A 17,695-nucleotide genomic window follows, 5' to 3' on the forward strand; every position below is an offset into this window, starting at 1 on the left:
TTTGAAAAATAATTATATGTGTGTTTAAATAATTATATGCATATGTTTATCACAGTATCGGGGATGTTATATCACTAACAACCATCAGACAAAGTATCACAAAAGCATATAGATCACAAAGCAAGTTAAAATAGAAAACCCAGTGCAGCCGAATTCACACATGGAAAAGTTGCATGATTTCTAGTTTGCAATTTTAAATGCCAAAACGTATTTTTTTTTTTAAACAGGTGAAAAACACTGAATCGGAATGCGTTGTTTTACCAGGGTGATAGGGGCACTGCACAGGGACAATACAGAAGTGAAAGGAGGGCTGTAGCTGGTGAATTGAGAGAGATTTGGAAGGTAGACCGTTTGTTTTTAGGAAAATAAAGCAGTTCAAAAGAGAATGTTTTAAAATGAAAGGCTAATTTTACTTAAACTAAATTATTTAGACTATATTGTTAAAGAAAGCCACGGTTCGTTCATAGATTGATTCGCAACGTCAACATTTTCCCGCCGTGTTTGGATCTATGTGGGAATTAATTTAAATGACTCCAAATATTACTAATGAGTTACAACATGAAATTAAGGAAATAATTGCACTCACACTTGGAAACAAGAACAGGGTGCACAGAAAATTCGAACAGTCTATCCAAGTTATCAGGGTATGGATAGGGATGCTTAGAGAGTGGCACAATGACAAAAGTCAAGATGGGGTACACTATGTGTTATGGGATGGGAAATACTCACAGTCCGCTCTTAGATTTGGGATTAGGAACAGTCAACCGGGTTCTGGACTCCAGAACTCGGGTCACCAGGTAGCGGCAGACTCTCCTAGCCAAACAGCTGGGCCTGTCTGCTCACCGGATAATCAGGACAACTGGATGCCAGGGTTGCAGCGGGTATGCAGTTAGTGGGCAAAAAGCCAGGCTGGTCTCAGGATGCTTCCCAAACGAATACCACAGCTTTTCCCGTTAGTTATTGGGATTTTTAGTGGGATTTCTGGATTGCGGCCTTGCTGGGATGGTCAGCAATGCTTTGGCTTTGCAGTGGGATCTGGAATCTGGCCAGATGAATGTAGAAGATCAGGAACACAGGCACAGGAAATTCAGGAAAGAGTGTGTGTCCAGAGTTCTGTCAGCCACCCTTTGTATAAAGCATGGTGACATCATAGAATTATATGGTAGGGCAGGCTTAGCTAAGCACGCCTCTAAACAACTGGATTGGTCAGGGGTGGTAGTTACCGACTTCCTCTCAGCTGGTTGGGTTTCAAGGGCATGATGTCAGATTTATGATGTGAGTTTTACAATGTCCAGAATCTCCCACAGTTACTTTAGCTCAAATCCAGTTTTGCCATAAATGGCACATTTGTACAGTTAGGGCGTTTTAACAAATGACATAAGTAGGTTACATATTTTATGCAGAACATACCAGTCCAACTCTCCAGTTTGTGAGACATTGTTTCGCCCTTCTGATAATTTTGTGTCATTTTTAGTGTGAAATATTTGGCCTAAAATTCTATAACTTTATATGTGTGTAAGGATTATCATTAGGCATATCCGTACTGATTTTTACATTGGCATCATGTACTCTTTCCTCGGAATACCCAATTTTCTGCCATTTCTGTTACCAAGTTACCAAGGTGGCAGTAAAGGCTACAGCGTCTTAAATTAAAATTCAGCACAATGTGGGGAGGGGGTTTCCCAGTTTGACTGTTTATGGCCCCCTCCACCTCACAGGTTGGTGTCCCAGAAGTTCCATTGCAAGAGGCCTCAGCCCAGACAAAAGTCTGCCAAGGTAGCAATTATCACTTGTGTGTTCTAGCATCTACTTTGAGGGGCTGTAACGCTCACCTGATTCCCGCAGAGGCGCCGGTCTTCACTGGGCGAATACGGTATCTTCAAAGGGTATGTGTAACACACGGTTGGCTCTTTGGGCTGGACCTCTGTGCACTGTATGTCTGACTCGAAGAGTAAGATGTCTGCAGATAGAAAATATGGGATTAATGAACTGGGGTTATTGGGTGTCTCTCTCTTCTTCCCCTTTTCTTCTCCTGTAGAACCCCAAAGGTTAACGCTCTCACCTTAGGTAAGTGAACGCCGAGCTCTCCATCTGCCTCGGGGCAGGGTGCCGTAACCAGTTTCTTCACTGGATAAGGGTGCAGGCCTCTTGACCTCAGAGGACTGCTGTCCGTCGTTTACTGCACGAACGGTAAGTTCCGAGTATTTCAAATGTCTTTAAAAGTCTTTTGTAATGAGGTCTCTTGTTTTGCAGGGTTCCGGCGATGGCGGATGACGGGCTGAAGTGATTTGAGGATGGAACCCGTGTGAGGAATAGAAGCGCCTGGAAGCACGTAAGTAAGCGCTTGTTGCCTGCTTCACGATGCGCACTAACTGTCCTTTTATCTTGCAGGTACAAGTTCGGAGCTGCTGAAGGGTGCCGGAATACCCACTGGGTTCGGCGTGGGAAGGAGTAATGGCACGTGAGTAATAAAGTTACCCAATGTCTTTAAACGCACCTTCTTTTGTCTTTCAGATGCGGGATGCAGCGCCGAAGGCCTCCAGAGCGTGCGAAGAGTTGGTAAGCTTTTGTCTTTCAGATGCCGGAATGCAGCGCGAGGCGTTGGTGACAGCCGATGGACCAGGTAAGAGAAGCGCTGTCACTGAAGACCGTAATGCTAACCTGTTCTTTCTTGTCTTTATAGGTGTTGCTGAAGACTGGATTCAGGATGATAAGCCTTTTTCCCTTAGGCCCAGGATCAGATGCAGAAGACACGATGAGCGTTCTGCTGCAGAGGATGCAGAATAACGCAAAGCAAGATTCATCCATCGGGTGTGGTTTAAATAGCCTCCTGTAGTGCTTAGGTGTCTCCTTCCACAGCCTCGCCTAGGTAAGAAAAGAGTTCCTGCTTTCCAGAAGAGTTCCAGTGTTCTGAACCTAGGGAGTGGCTCCTGCCCCACCCAACAGGAAAAGTAGTCCCAAGCAGAAGAGGATTAGAGGCTCAACTGGCAGGCAAGTAAGCAGCATGGTCTGCTGCAGGTAAGTCCACCCAAGCATTATGAGCCCGGCGCTTCCAGCGCTGGGACTGGGCATATTTATGAGCCTGGTGCCACTGGCGCCAGGACAGGGTCCAAAAGGTCCCAATTGGGACTGTTTGGCACTCGGAACCTGGGTTATGGGTCTGCTTCCAAGGGAGTTGGGTAAGTCCTGACCTTTTGGAAGCAGAGATCATGACAGGGGCCTTCTGTTGCTGGCAACCCCCTAAGCAGAAACCTGTTTGGAGCTGATTTCCGACAGGTAGCCAATGCAATTTAATTCCTTATTTTCTGTATTTGTGTTATACATAGAATAAAGCCTGTTGAATAAGATCTCCCATCTATATTTCACAGAACAAAACCCCTTCACATTGGTATATAAGGGCAGGGCCTTATCCAACATACACTTTTAAACCAGTATTTTTCTTTATTTTCAAAAGTACATTTAAACATGTGGTGACTGCTGACATTTTCCTTGTAAATTCAGTTTTTCCCTTCCCTCTGAATTCCCACATTGTTCTGTAGCCAGAGTTGGTTTCTTGTATGAAGCAATTTGTTTAAATATAGATGCACTGAAATTGACATGGGCCCAGAGAGCCAGTGCCTTTGACGCATTGATCCTTGCCATTTTGTAGCCCAAAAGTAAAGCGTTTCCTTGTGTAGCTGAAGGAAAGCTTCTTTTGATTTCTTCAGATCTGAACAACAGCCTGTCATTCAAGGATACTGCTCTTGTCTGCTGGAGTACAATGTGAATGTGTATGAGCATGGCAAGGTCTCGTTAATAAAAATAGTGTGATAAGGAACAGAGGAAAAGAGCATCAGCGCGGCATCATTTTTAAATGTAAATATTTCCCTTTTTCAACTGGGAACTTTGGGCTTGCAGCAAAGCAGCGCTGCTTTTTCACTCCCCTTCTTTTGTACATGTAAGAACACACTGGCAGGCTTTCTCAGTGTGCCCCCTGGTTCCATCCTGCCCAATATGTGCTTGGCAAGATGGTAGCTGCAAAACACAGTTTTGGTGTGAGGCAGTGGTGCGCACAGGAGCCAGTGCAGCCATTTTGCTGCTTCTGCTGAAGTGCAGCTTGGTTATGGATGGGAGTACTGCTGAGTGGGTAAATATATCCCACTGTGTTTCTATTGTGCCTTGTTCGTCTGTGACTTCCCTAATAATGTAACTTGTCCGCCACTGTTAGTGGGGTGTTTGTCCTGGCCTGTGGTGCTGGTCAACAGGACAGTGCACTGGCCTAGTGCTGTATAATGTTATCATGCTTTGGACTGTGTTGCGCCATATGTTGTGTCCGGAGTGCGTCCTCCTGGGCGTCTTTATTTTCCGACCTCATGTAATTCGGTTTCTCAGTACTTCCGGGGGCAGAGGTATGTCGGTAGTGTTGTAGGCCTAGTTCGAATGCAGTCCGTGTGGGGGCTGCCTGATTGTATCACACCTCTGTGTCCCTTATTTCTGCCCACCCACTTTCTGTAATCTTGCTATGCACTGCAAGGTTAGCCGTTCGAAACGTTGCTGTTCGGGCCCCTGGTATTGCAGTCGAGAGGGCGTCTATAATTATAGCGAGGGGAATCGCAGTGACTGCTTCAAATATGCTGCTGCTCTTTGTTCCCTCCGCTGACACCCATTGCATTGCAGTTCGCACTCGGCAGGAATCTGGACACTCTATACTGCAATGTGTTCGGCTGCTGTTATATTTGCTATCTTTGCGGTAAGGCTGGGTCGCGGGGGCACAGGGTCCACGGGCCCAGTTGGTGTCGGGTGAAGGATATTCTCGCTCCAGCCCTATCTTGCGGTTTCCCCCGAACCCCTAGTGCAGCGCACCTCTCTCGTACCGTGATGCGACTTACCTGGAGTCTCCGTTGCAGCTCTCACCGTGTCTGTGGTGCTGCTAACTTCAGTTGTTTTTAGCAATGGTCATGGAGATCTTCGTTCAGGAGCATCCGAGGCTCGGCTGAGTAGGCTATTGTGCCCACTAGCGCTCGACAGTTCTTGTCACAGGAGCGCCAGCGCGGCTTTCCAAGGGGGCCGCAGCGAGCCCCTCCCCTCTTCAATTCGGTAGCTGTTGTCCGGAGCCTCTCATGTCTCGTCCCTGTGGCAGGGGTATAGTAGTGGGGACGGTCCAATTCAGGGTCACTCCTGATTTCGGAACGTTGAGCGCTGGGTTCTACCATGCGTCTCGGCGGGCTCTGGTGGCGCACCTCTCTTGAGTCGGACACAACACACAGTGAATCTCTGGATCCACCACAAACCTCCGCAATTTTTCATACACAGGCGGTCCACATATTCATACACCTCTCCTCCTGGTTCGGGCAAAAATCGGCCTGTATTTAGTGCTTTTTCTGTGTTTTGGGCCTCAGCTGACCGCAGAGCGCGCGCTCAGTGCACCATACAGCAACAAGCGCAACACCGCCCCACCAAGTATATGCACATTTTGCCAACAAGCCACCATGTGTTTCGACCTTGTACTGGCCCTTGTCAAGGCTGGGATTAGACGTACAGTATATCTAAAGAATCGAAAACCTCCTAGAGTAAACCTTCAAATACTATTTTGGAATAGGTATAATCTGTGCAGTGGTTTAGACTAAATGTGGTGGATTCTCAATGTTCCGTTGATAGTGCACTGCGTTTAGTGTTACAGACCAGATTAACTATCAAAACTCTTTTAGGGTGTGATGTGTAATTTCTCACTTCCTGGATATAGATTCTGATCCACTTAGGTACACTATACTGTGGTTCCTTTGTTAGAGGAAGCCCCACCGAGTTGGCGTCCTGCTTACTTTCTCCTATGTCAAATGCGTCCCTGTTTGTCAGTTGGAGGGCTGAATTTGTGACTACGAAATATCTGCCCCGGTGTCCAATGTCTGTAACAAATGTTGTCCCACCTTAGCCAAGATCGGGTGGGCATTTGGCAGAGTCTGACATTCAGACTGATGGCTGATGCATCTATTTAGCTGTTGAAACCTACAGCAATTGTGATCCACTGGGATCCTTAACTTTGAACCCTGTGATCAATAGGCATTTTGATGGGCTGGCACTGCTTTTCCTGCTGTTGCAAACCCTTTGCCTGGGTTGAAATCTGAATGTGGTGGTGTTGGCTCTGCCTCACAGACCAATCAAACCTATGGCTTCCAGCAACATCGGTTGCCTTTTTAGTTGTGAAGAGGCTAGTCAATCAATGAGATTCAGGCCTTGCATGCTTTTGGGCCATATACAGTTTACTTCTGTCCATGTTTGTTCAGTCTACTCAATCTTCAAGTGTCCATTCACTTGGTCTGTTTATCTCACACATTGTATATGGATTGAAAATAAATCCCTATAGAAATGCCAACCATCTATTTTTGACATTTAGCAGTTGTCAAACTTCGAAAGCAGCTTTAAAAGCTTCTACTGCCCAGTGGATTGTCTCATACATCTCAGGATCATACAGACTTTCGGGGAAAAGCTCCTCTTGTTGGTCTTGATTCTCAGGTGGTCAGAGAAAATGCCACAGATGTGGTTTTTGAGAGAATTGTTAATTGTTAGATGATTAGCAAATGTAGTTAACCCGACTGACTCTTGTGGCGAGGCAGAGAGGTAATAAGGGTAAGATGGACGTTGTCACGAGGTGGAGTCGGTGTGTGCATAGGACACACCATGTGCACATGTGCTGTCTGCATGCACATCTGAATTTGAAGGACTTTACTGTGTACATGGTCCAGACCTATCCCTGTTGAGAGGAAAGGGGACTTTGGCGTACAGTGGTCACTACAGTCAGTAGCTTTTTCTGAACATTGATTTTCAGCATCAAGGCCCTGCAAGGTGCAGGATTACCTATCTCTCCTTAGAGTTGTTCCAGCTACTCTCCAGCTGGCAATCCTTCTCATTGAAGCAGTTATAAGTGGGGGAGTGTTGGCCCGTTTCTTGCGCTCAGGAGCCCGTAATTCTGTTCTATTCCAGCAGCCACCACAGCCAAATTGTCATGCTGACTCAGTGGAATTACATGGGGATGTCTGGGCAGAGAGCCTCTTCATCAGCAAACAGCCCAACAGATTTGTCCGGCCAACCAGAGCAGATGCTGTCTGGCTTTTTTTCCCCCTGCATGGGACTCAAGCCGTTCAAATTCTCCTGGCAAGTCCCCAGACTGGCCAGCAGACTGATTAGCCCCCACCGCTTCTGCTCCCTTTTGGGATGTTGTATCCTTTGTTGCTTTAATCCCATAACTGCTGATCTACTAGATTTTCACCGTGCTCATAGATTGCGATCTGGTGTGTACGGTGGCAGTGAGGGTTGTTCTAGATTGCCTCTACTGCTCTGGGCGAAGGGGCAACAGTACTTCCTGATTTACATCATTTGCTATGTAAATCACTGTTATTTGTTCTTTCTTGATTGTGGATATATTTTTGGGGATCGAACACGTTCTTGGGACTCTCACCTTCATGTCTCAGCTCCAGACCATGCCGCGCTCCACAGGTTAGGATTTCAAATACCCAGATCCACATGAATCGAACACTTAAAATAAAATAAGTGGTCCTTGGGCTAAAACGTAAGGGATCTTGCAAAGTGTGTAACTACTAGACTTAAACTTAAATCCATGACATACATACTATTTTGTTCATTTTATTTATTATTGATGAAGCAGTTACATTTATTTAATTTCTTTTGTGCAATGCTAATGAGCTTGAAAACTGCTTCAGAACCCCAGTGGATGCAACCTTGGCTAAATTATTAGTACTAATTGACTAGTTCTATTATGTACACGTATTTGGCAGTTTCCTTAATCATTAAATGGTACTTCCAGTGTCACCTTTCTGTAAGCTGTTTAGTGAATGATTGTTGAATTAGACATCTTCCTATTTACATAGTAATGCAAAAGCAAAACAATAGCATTTAAATGTAATGTAAGACTAGTGCTTGTAGATGACATGGTGCACATCCAAAATGGATCTATTGGGTATCCTAAAAGCCAGTAGGACATGCATATTTTTCCCTATTCTGACTGTCTCGCGTGAACTCAACGTTTCAAAATGCACAAGACTTTTTTTGTTCAAGTAGCATTTTGTCTAATGCCTTTTATTTATAAGGTCTGAAAAAATAGGTGTTTTGTCTTGTTTCAGGCTGTGCAGCATGACTTCCTTAATTTCTCAGAATTCGATGTGCAGGAATATGAGCACTATGAGGTAGGTACATTTGTCAACATTCTTCTCTTCCCTAGCTTTTCCTTTCTTACCTTCTCAATATGCTTTGCCAAATTGGGCAATTTTGTCTTGGTTATTTAATAGGAGAAATGTTGGTTTTACATTTTGCATATTTATTCAACTACGTATGATATAAGGCATGTAGAGAAGATGTTTATGTGGAATAAAGGGTTTCCGGTGGCAGTATAACATAACAGCTGTGTCACCAATGTAACAAGTACTCCCTAGAATAGTTTGTACACCTCTGCTAATAACTTTAGGCCATGCCACTGATATTTTTTTACTTTTTTTCCAGAAAGCAGAAAATGGAGACTTTAACTGGATTGTCCCAAAGAAATTTCTAGCATTCATTGGGCCTCATCCGAAAACGAAAATTGAAAATGGTATGTGTTCTAAATTGATAAACTTTACTCGTATGCTCTTAATTAGGTTGCTTTCCATGTCAACATGTTTGCACACCCGCGCTGCATTATGCACATACCCACATGCAGATAGTACTCTGGAGAACAGAAAAGGGGTAAGCATTAATTCCAGGTGCTTGTCTTCACAGATTGCCATTTTTCCTTTTAGTACTCGTGGACCCTGAGCCAAGGGAAAATGCAAATTGTCAAAGATTGGAGTGCACAGCGCTATATTCCTTAAAGGGTCCTGAATTGTATAATTTAATTGTTAGGCAAGATTGTATGCAGTACCCTTTGGGTGCACTGCAATAACTTTGACCTCCTGGCAATAGGGAACCAACCTTTGGCATAAGTCTGAACTACACAGGTTGGTAGTGTGGCTGAGCAGCCATGCTTATCTCAAGAGGGGTCAATGTGAGCAGAAATGTTGTGACAGAGTTTCACTGTAGCAGTTCCTCAAATAAACACTTATACTCAAGGTTTCTTGATAAAAAAAAGTATTAATTTATTTCACAACCAGTTGTATAAGACTTCTTCAGAAGGGAGCAATAAGTAATACTTATAATACACTTAGCCGTTGGGTGATTTATTGCAGCTGTGAACGCAGCCCGTGGTAAATGCACACCATGGTAGTTAAAACGAAACCACTGCCACCAGCCATTCAGTAAGGAAAGGCTAACATAAAAATGTTACATGAGAAGCTAGACAAAAGGGGATACTAGGTAACCGTCCAGCACCCAAATGTAAGATGGTGTGTGCTGGGTCTAGAAAGTTACAAATGTAAGCAACGTCAATTTCACTTTACTGCTCTGGGAAACAGTAGTTTATTCCAGAGAATGTAGTTAAACCTTTGGGAAATCCAAGACTTCCCTGTGTCACTGCACTGAAGGTGCTTTGTGCCACAATGTAAAAGATAATGCCTATGGAGTTTGTCAGACTCCACAACCAAAAGAAACACAGTGTACAAAATCACGTTAAAAATACATGAGAGAGTGGGGGGAAAAAGGGTCTCACTCTCTCCAGGTAAAAAAATCAAGTCCTCAAAATCCAGCAAAGTTGCTGGGGGTCTCTAAGGTGGAGGGGATTAGCACATTCCAGAGAATTCTCCATTACACAATGTTTTTAGAAATGTTTGTAGAAAATAGAACACTTGAAGGGCCACAAGCTGGGAGGCTTGTGCGGCGCAAAGCTATGAGAACAAGCAAGGCTACACAACAAGAGGTAAGTTGTCTTAGACTTTACAGTACCTCTGGTAAGAAGAAATGGTTCCCGCTGGCTTCTGTTCCTGTACAGCTCTGCAGATCCTGTTGTTCCTGAGTCTCAGTCGTGGGGACAAGAGGGAGGACGTCTGGGGACTCCTGCTCTGCAATGGGAAGGTCAGCGGCAACAATGGGCAAACTTCAGTTAATCGGTCCTTCTGTGTTTCAGCTCCTCGCGTCTGACAGCAAATAGCAACACTGTGGTTCTCGGATACCACTCTGGACTTTCCTCTCATCTGGGGTCCAGCACTCTGTTGAGGTGGCTCAGGCTTGGTTTGTCCTGCTTCAAGGAAGTCCGGAGGATCTTCCTGGTGCTCGGGTCCGACTTAAAAGCAACGCACACAATCTGGTGTTCCTCTCCTTGGCACTTTGGTTCCAGCAGCAGTGGAAGTACAGCCAGCTCTGAAGATGTAGAGCCATGCTTACTTTGGAGTTGATTGGTCCCACCAACTCAAAGGGAGAAGTGGTCCTTGCAGGGCTTCTCTAGTCGAGGCGAATTCTGAGCTTCAACGTAGCAGCAGGGCTTCACCGGGCAAACCAACTGTCCAGGAGTTGCAGCAGGTGTCGTCCTTCTTCGGATTCCTTCATCCAGTGGTCGACTATGCCTTCCAAGCCAAAAAGCCTCGCCGTTTATACAGGTTTCTCCCATTCATTCCAGCCTAGCTGTCAATCACACAGCAGGGTGGCTGTCCTTGCCGGACAACCAGCCGGCCAATCAGCCGGCCAATCAGCCGGCCAATCACCTTTGGGTGCATTCCTGTAACAAAGGGGATTAAGCACTAGGAGTTTTGGGCACCTCCCTCACTTCCTGTCCCTGCCAGACATACTGGAGCCAGAGGCGGGCTTCACTCGTGAATCCCGCCAAAGACAAAACGAACAAAGGGAACAAACCTGGTTTGGCGTGCAGAGTAAATCTCAAAAAGAACCTTTGCAACAAGAAATGGTGAAAAAAGAAGACTGGGGCCGTTTTGATGAAATGGGCACCCATGGGTGCTTTACTGCAGCTGTGAATGCAGCCCGCAGCAAACACACACAATAGTAGTAAAAAGTAAATCACTGCCACCAGCCATAAATTGTAGAAAGGGTAACATAAAAATGTTTTTGAGAAACTAGACCAAGGGGATACTAAGTAACCCCCTCCAGCACCTTATTGTAAGATAGTGTGTGCTGGGTCTAGAAAGTTACAAAATGTAAGTAAAGTCAATTTCACTTCACTGCTCTTGGAAACCATAGTTTTACCAAGAGATGGTATTTAAACCTTTGGGAAATCTAAGAGACTTTCCTGTGCCACTGCACTGAAGGTGCTGTGTGTCACAATGTAAAGATGATGCCTATGGAGTTTGTCACTCCAAAGTCAAAAGAAACAGAGAATAAATCACAATAAAAATACATGAGACATAAAAAGTCCTAAAGTCCAGCAAAAAGAGTTGGCAGTCTCTAAGTTAGAAGGGAATTGACAAATTTCTGAGAATTCTCCCTAACATTAATAAATTATTAAATTAACTTGCGGTGCAAACGTATGTTTCCCTTGGTCCTACAGGAAAAGACAACTATATCGCAGCAGCGAGACTCGTTTGGCATAACAAGTATTCCGAATGCACTCTATAGGGGGAAAGGTTCCCCTTTTGCCTGTGTATTGAAATTGTAAATGGTTGTTTGTGGTAACATCTAAATGAATATATGCTACAAGTGTGTAAAAAAAAAAAAAAAATGCATAGAACACAATGATTACAACACTTCATAAGACACAGAAATTCAAGTGATTCAAGAACTTCAAAACATTCAAAACTCCATCTCCACTTCAAGACGTCATGCTTAGCAAGGGTTTTTTTCAATACTCAGCAATCAAGGTGAAACAGTGTTTTTTCTCAATGCAAAGAAATACTTAATATAACAAAAAATATTAATATACAGTTTGTTAGGTATGCAAAAATATATTACACTATTGGCTATGCACACTGTTCATGTTCGTGAGGCGTTTCTAACATGTATATCTCCTCAAATCACCTTAGTGATTTATGTTCAACTGAATATAGCTTAAGCTTATTTTATTAGTCCAAAAAGTATGTATTCTAAAACACCCAACGCGCTTCGGGTAGTAAACTATCCTTTTTCAAGGGAACTCCAACCATATCTTCAATTTGTGACACATATAACACTTTTTGACACGTTTTACAATTGTTTGCATATTCTTAACATGGTAATAGTTCACAACACAACTCCCTCGGTTGTCTGACGTATGTACACCAAACCTCCAGATTTGTGGAGACTGCCTATATTTGTTCTACTCTCTGTGAATAAAAAGACAGATTTATAAACCACATACTGTCTTACAGAAATGTGTAGCCAACACCTCTACAAGGGTGTAACAAAATGCTCATCCACATGCACTAGTGGTCAAGGATAGGTAGGTTCACGTGTTTAAATTCACTGCGGCTCCCCTACGACTCTATAAAGTAAAACCAAAGTATATTCAATCTGAAACTCATGTAAACAAACCTTAATGGAAAACCAAAGTCTAAAATTGATAAAAAGGAAAAATGCCCACCAATAGTAGCATATATTTCCAAAGCCTCAAATCCAAATGCCCCAAGTCCTCAATACACCACCTCCAGGTCAACATGTAATGTAACCATGTAAAATTCAGCCATTGGGTTGTCAAATTCTGTATCCCATGGCAAGGAACTCCTATTGCGCCCACACATAATCATGTATGTCAGGTCCACCCCACTCCCCCAGTAATTACCTTGGTTCATGATGAACAGAGCATGGAACATCAGCCTGGCGAACTAGTCTTGTGCCCCATTCCTGCTCTTTTTAAATGCAGCAGCAGTAATGCCACGTGGCCGGGAAGACTTCCCCCAACATTACGTCAAATGTTTGCTGCGTCGGCAATCGTTAAATGATCACAATCCGTCATGAAACCTATGTTGCATCCTTAAATTACGATCCTCATACTTCAAAAGTATCAGAGTTCTATAGTTCTCCAAAGACAGTAATTTCAGGATAATCGTGCATAATTTTCATGAAAAAAAATGGTGTAATTTTTGTTGTCACTACAAGTGCCCAAATATATCCCTACTAATATGACAATTCCTCTTATGGCGGGGTACCGTGTCTGTTAAGATACTCTGTTGCATATCAGGCCTCCGTAACTTCAAGCCATATCACATGATTTTCTATGAATTCTCTGCATTACCAGCCTATTTGTCCAGCAGTGGCCATCTTTAAATGCCCATAATTATTCTAAATGGCTCACAATTCCCCAACATCGCGGCAAATGTTTACAGTGGCGACCATCTTGCAAAATGCATCCTGATCCAAGTCACACATCAAAGAACCACCTGCCGCAAACTCTCCTATAAATTCACACCTGACGCAGGAAGCCTTCACTTTCCTTGCTGTAGGTTACTAAATCTTGCTCTCCTTTACAATGGAACCCTCTATCCTAGTGCCTTTTGCTGTGGCCCATCCTTTAGCTAGTGCACAGACCTTTCTAATGAGAACTGCCATATATCGGTACCTATTAATGGACCACAAATACTGTTTATGGATCTAGGTCACCTAGCCCAAGCCCCATCCAACTTCTCAGCCCTGCCACTTGCTTTCTGCTCTTAACTCTTAAATCAAGGGCATCCGAAGTGAAGGGCAGATGAAAAAAGGGCAATTCCTGTTTGGACCACGAGGACCCAGGGTCCGAAACCCTTGCTCAGACAACAGGTAAGGCACGCATCAACATGTTTTCTCCCTCCGTCCCCACAGGCCATATTCACCATCAGGCAACAACATTGTCCCTCCTCACATTGCCCCTCCTCGAAGGCATGGACTGCAGCAACCTCACCCACATCAGCCCCAAGTCCATCAGCACCCCTTCAACATCCACAACACGGACGTTGATGCTCACCAATGTTCACAAAGCTATGCTATCAACCATGCAACAGACACTGCTCGCCTCATCACCACACACAACCTCGACGCCTTCTTCATCACTGAGACCTGGCTGACACCCACCACCACCCACATCCTAGACCCTTGTCCCCAACGGCTACAGCATCCAACACAGAGACCGACTGGACAAAACAGGCAGAGGCCTTGCAGTCGTCCACAAGACCTTGTGGCTCTGCACCAGAGTTGATGTTGACAAGATTTGCTCCTTTAAAATCCTCTCCCGATACTTTCCGCTCACCCAAACGCAACACTGCGTTCATCCGAGACTTCACCAACCTGGTCACCACCATGCCCCTCGCGCACAGCAACATCTTCCTAGCCGACTTCAACCTCCCAGGAAACAAGGCCACCAAATCGAGGAAGGAAGCTCTACTTAGTCTTCTTGACACCCTCAGCCCTTCACAGCACACAAAAGATCCAACACACAAGAAGGGTAACGTCCTCAACCTAATCATCACTGCATTATCTTCCCTCCATTACACCTCTCCTGCTGACTGATCTGACCACTTAGCAGTGCCTTTCAACATCCTGCACACCACCCCAGTCGAGCACACCCAGCAGAAACACATCAGACAAACCTTCAGGTCCTTCAAGAACTTCCTAGTGGAAGCCCTCATGGAAGACCTCCAACCTCCACCTTACATGGACTGAACACCTCCAACCGAACTGCGACTCTCGATTGGAAGCAGTCAACACCACCCTTTCAGCCTCCATCGACCGACAAGCACCTCTGAAACAACGCACCTACAAACCGAAACCGTCAACAACCTAGTACACGCAAGAACTCAACCTCAGCAAAAAATCTTCAGACAACCAGAGAAAATCTGGCGCTGCTCCAAGTCTGCATCTGACCTGACGCTCCTCAAGGAACTTGGAGCAATCTGCCAACAACACATCCAAGGCCTCCTACTATCAGAACACTATAGCAGAAGCCGACAACAAAAGCAAAGCCCTCTTCTAAGCGGTCAAGCACTGCGACAACCCTCTACCCGCACCTACAGTACCACACGTCATCGAAAAATCCACCGTCATCAACACCTTTATCGACAAAATCAGCAAGATTAGCCAGCACATAGACACCAGCTCTGCATCCACAGAGCCACCTCACACCCTTCCTTGTTATATCCCCACACTGTGGACAACATTCAAGACACTCAACAGAGGACCCGGTAAAAACCCTGGCTGCCCTCAAAGCCACATTGTACACAGACGACATCCTACCATCATCCATCCTGAAGACCCTCCCCGCAGAAGCTCTTCTTCCCTTACGCAAGGCACCTTCCCATTGTTAGGCAAAGTTTGTATGCTGTGCCCTGTGGGACCACTACACACAACTCTGACTACAGGTATAGGCAACCCAGCCTTTGGTATAAGCTTGTACTACACAGTTTTGGTAGCGTGATGAGCAGCCAGGCTTATCTCAAGGGGAAATGTGAGCTGTAGTGGAGTTACAGAAAGAGTCTCAGTTACAGGTATTCAAATAAACTCTTACATTCAAGGTTTCTTGCATAGACAATTATTCATTTAGCAGTCAGTTAGAAAGCCTTCTTTAGAAGCGAGCAATAGAATAGTAATGCACAAATATACTTCAATACCTACACCCACAGGTGACTTCAATAACTAGGGTGATGGGGACATTAATATCTTACTGTTGGCATTCAGAACACTCTTAAAAGTTGGTAAAAGGCAAAAGTGATTAGAACACAAGAGACCACAAATATTCCTAAGCAGGCAAATACTTTTGGATCCTCCAAGAAGGGTCATACAATTCGGCTAAGCCAAAGTCAATGGGCAAAAGTCTTGTATAGGATGAAGCACTACTGGTAAGTAAATGCAAAAGTCTTTGCACAAGTTCTTAGGCGTCTTTGATAAAAAGAAGAATCAAATGTAGGGCCACAAGCTGATTAGTCTTTGAGTTGTAGACGTTTCAAGTAACTCTACTGTAAGAGGTAAGTTCTTAGACTTGTTTTACATTACCTTAGAAATGAAGAAAAGATGCAGCTGATGACTGCTGTTCCTGGGCCTCAGTCGTGGGACAAGAGGGAGGACGTCGGGGGACTCTTGCAATGCACCAGGATGGTCAAAACGTGCAACTGGCAAACTTCACTTTCAGTGGCTGTCCAGTGTTTCAGCTCCTCGTGTCTACCACAAATAGCAACACAGTGGTTCCTGGCTGTTGAGATAGACATTCCTTGCTTCTGGGGTCCCGCACTCTGTTTAGGGGGCTCAAGCTTGGTCAGTCCTGCTTCTTAGGAGCTCGGAAGATCTTCCAAAAGCTCTATGCCAGGTTAAAAGCAATGCACACAATCTAGTGTTCCTCTCCCTGGTTATACGGTTTCCAGCAGCAACTCTGTGGAAATTCACCCAGCTCCGAGATGGATGTGTGCCTTTTTGGTTTGGTGTACAGACCCTTGGGATACCCTTAAGGCACCCATGGGTGGGGGTACAACCCTGTGCCCCTAGTGTATGTGGCCCAAAGAACAGGGTATGGGCTGGTGGCAGCTCCATTCTGAATTTGATAGGTGCTCTGAGTACCCTCTGAACTGGAGGCTTCCAGCCCTTTAAGATGAGTAGCAATACCCTGGAGATGGATGGAGATGCAGATTCTACTCATACATCAATAATCAACATGACACAAATAGTCTGGCAAAGTTTGTCTGTTTAAATGCAAGTCTTAAAACGGAGTACAACGAACATCAGCAATTGCTCGATACTCTGATTCTAACTACTTCATTAAAAAGTTGGGTTCTTATACCCATAAATGGTCATAACTGACGTGTTGACCTGTGTCATTACCAACGTCATCCTACGTGGCAAACTACAGAAACGTATCAAGAAGCGGGATTGGATCTAAGTGAATAACTAAGCGTAAGTACTATATCTGTATGGAGTAACGGAGAAAGGTAATAGCTAACATCAGGTGGGGCAACTAAGCCCTCCCTTCAAAATGGCCACTATGAATGTCGGGGTTTCAGTATCATTGTGAAAGGTGAGTTATGGCCCTGCTTCTAAAACAGGTGAGGGGTTGGGAGGCCACGCCAGAAACAACCTACCGGCAGCCCCATCCCACCCCAACAATAACACATTAACAGACTGCAGTGCCTCCTAGTATTGGTGTGCTGAGGGCGGCCCATGCACTCCTAAGGTCTCGGCCATCAGGAAATGTCTCCAGGACCCATACATGAGAATCCGGCGGGCCCCGTTATACTTTATCTGGTTGGCACAGTTGAAAACCGTCACGCTGCAACCACACCTCAGGAGTGCGGGGGAGAGTGCCTGGGGGAGCCCCCAGGATCCGGGAGACCCAAGGCAAAGCGCTCAGCCGCCTCAAGGGAAGTGAAGAATATAGTGGACCCGTTGTGTTGGACACAAAGTTTGGCTGGGTACAACACCCTTTTTTTTTCTGAGGGTGTTTTTGACTGACTGAAATGTTTTACGCTGATCCTGGATCGCAGGGCTGAAGTCCGGAAACATTCAGATCACGGAGGAGCCCCATCGCAGCTCCCCCTTTTCTGTGGTGACGCGCAGGATGATGTCATGATAGTTAAATATCCTGGCTATGATCGGGCGCTCAGGGGTACCTGTTGCAGGCTTCGCAGCCAACGAGCAGCGGACTCGCTCCACCATGAATATCGGTTTGAGAGGAGGGTGGTCCAGAATTTCTGTGATGAACGTCTCCGTGAATTTTTCCATATTTTCAATTGCCGTTGATTCAGGAACCCCCAGTATACGTATATTCCGCCTGGAGCGCCCTTCCAAGTCGTCGTTCTTGGCCGTGCTTTTCTTAACTGCATGCTGTAGCTCCGCCACCTCGTGTCGCTGGGCGGACACTTTGCCGTCACCAATTCGCTGCTCTGCTCCGCCTCAGTCATGCGCCCACACAGTTTTGTCT

The 17,695-nt window shown here is 45.2% G+C and overlaps 1 protein-coding gene across 13 annotated transcripts in view; it reads left to right on the top strand.

Annotated features, from left to right (window-relative positions):
- CDC14B (cell division cycle 14B) overlaps positions 1 to 17,695 on the top strand; it is a 1,298,523-nt gene that overhangs the window by 843,725 nt on the left and 437,103 nt on the right. For all 13 annotated transcript variants that reach the window (XR_011280342.1, XR_011280341.1, XM_069625680.1 and 10 more), the window contains exons 7-8: positions 8,115 to 8,177; positions 8,491 to 8,578. Coding sequence is in view for 11 of the 13 variants with exons in the window: in XM_069625680.1 (XP_069481781.1) it covers positions 8,115 to 8,177; positions 8,491 to 8,578 (151 nt within the window). In the remaining 2 variants the exon portion in view is untranslated. The remainder of the gene's footprint in view (positions 1 to 8,114; positions 8,178 to 8,490; positions 8,579 to 17,695) is intronic.

The sequence above is a fragment of the Ambystoma mexicanum genome, chromosome 6p, assembly GCF_040938575.1.
Source record: "Ambystoma mexicanum isolate Mex_15411 chromosome 6p, UKY_AmexF1_1, whole genome shotgun sequence".
Classification (NCBI taxonomy): domain Eukaryota; kingdom Metazoa; phylum Chordata; class Amphibia; order Caudata; family Ambystomatidae; genus Ambystoma; species Ambystoma mexicanum.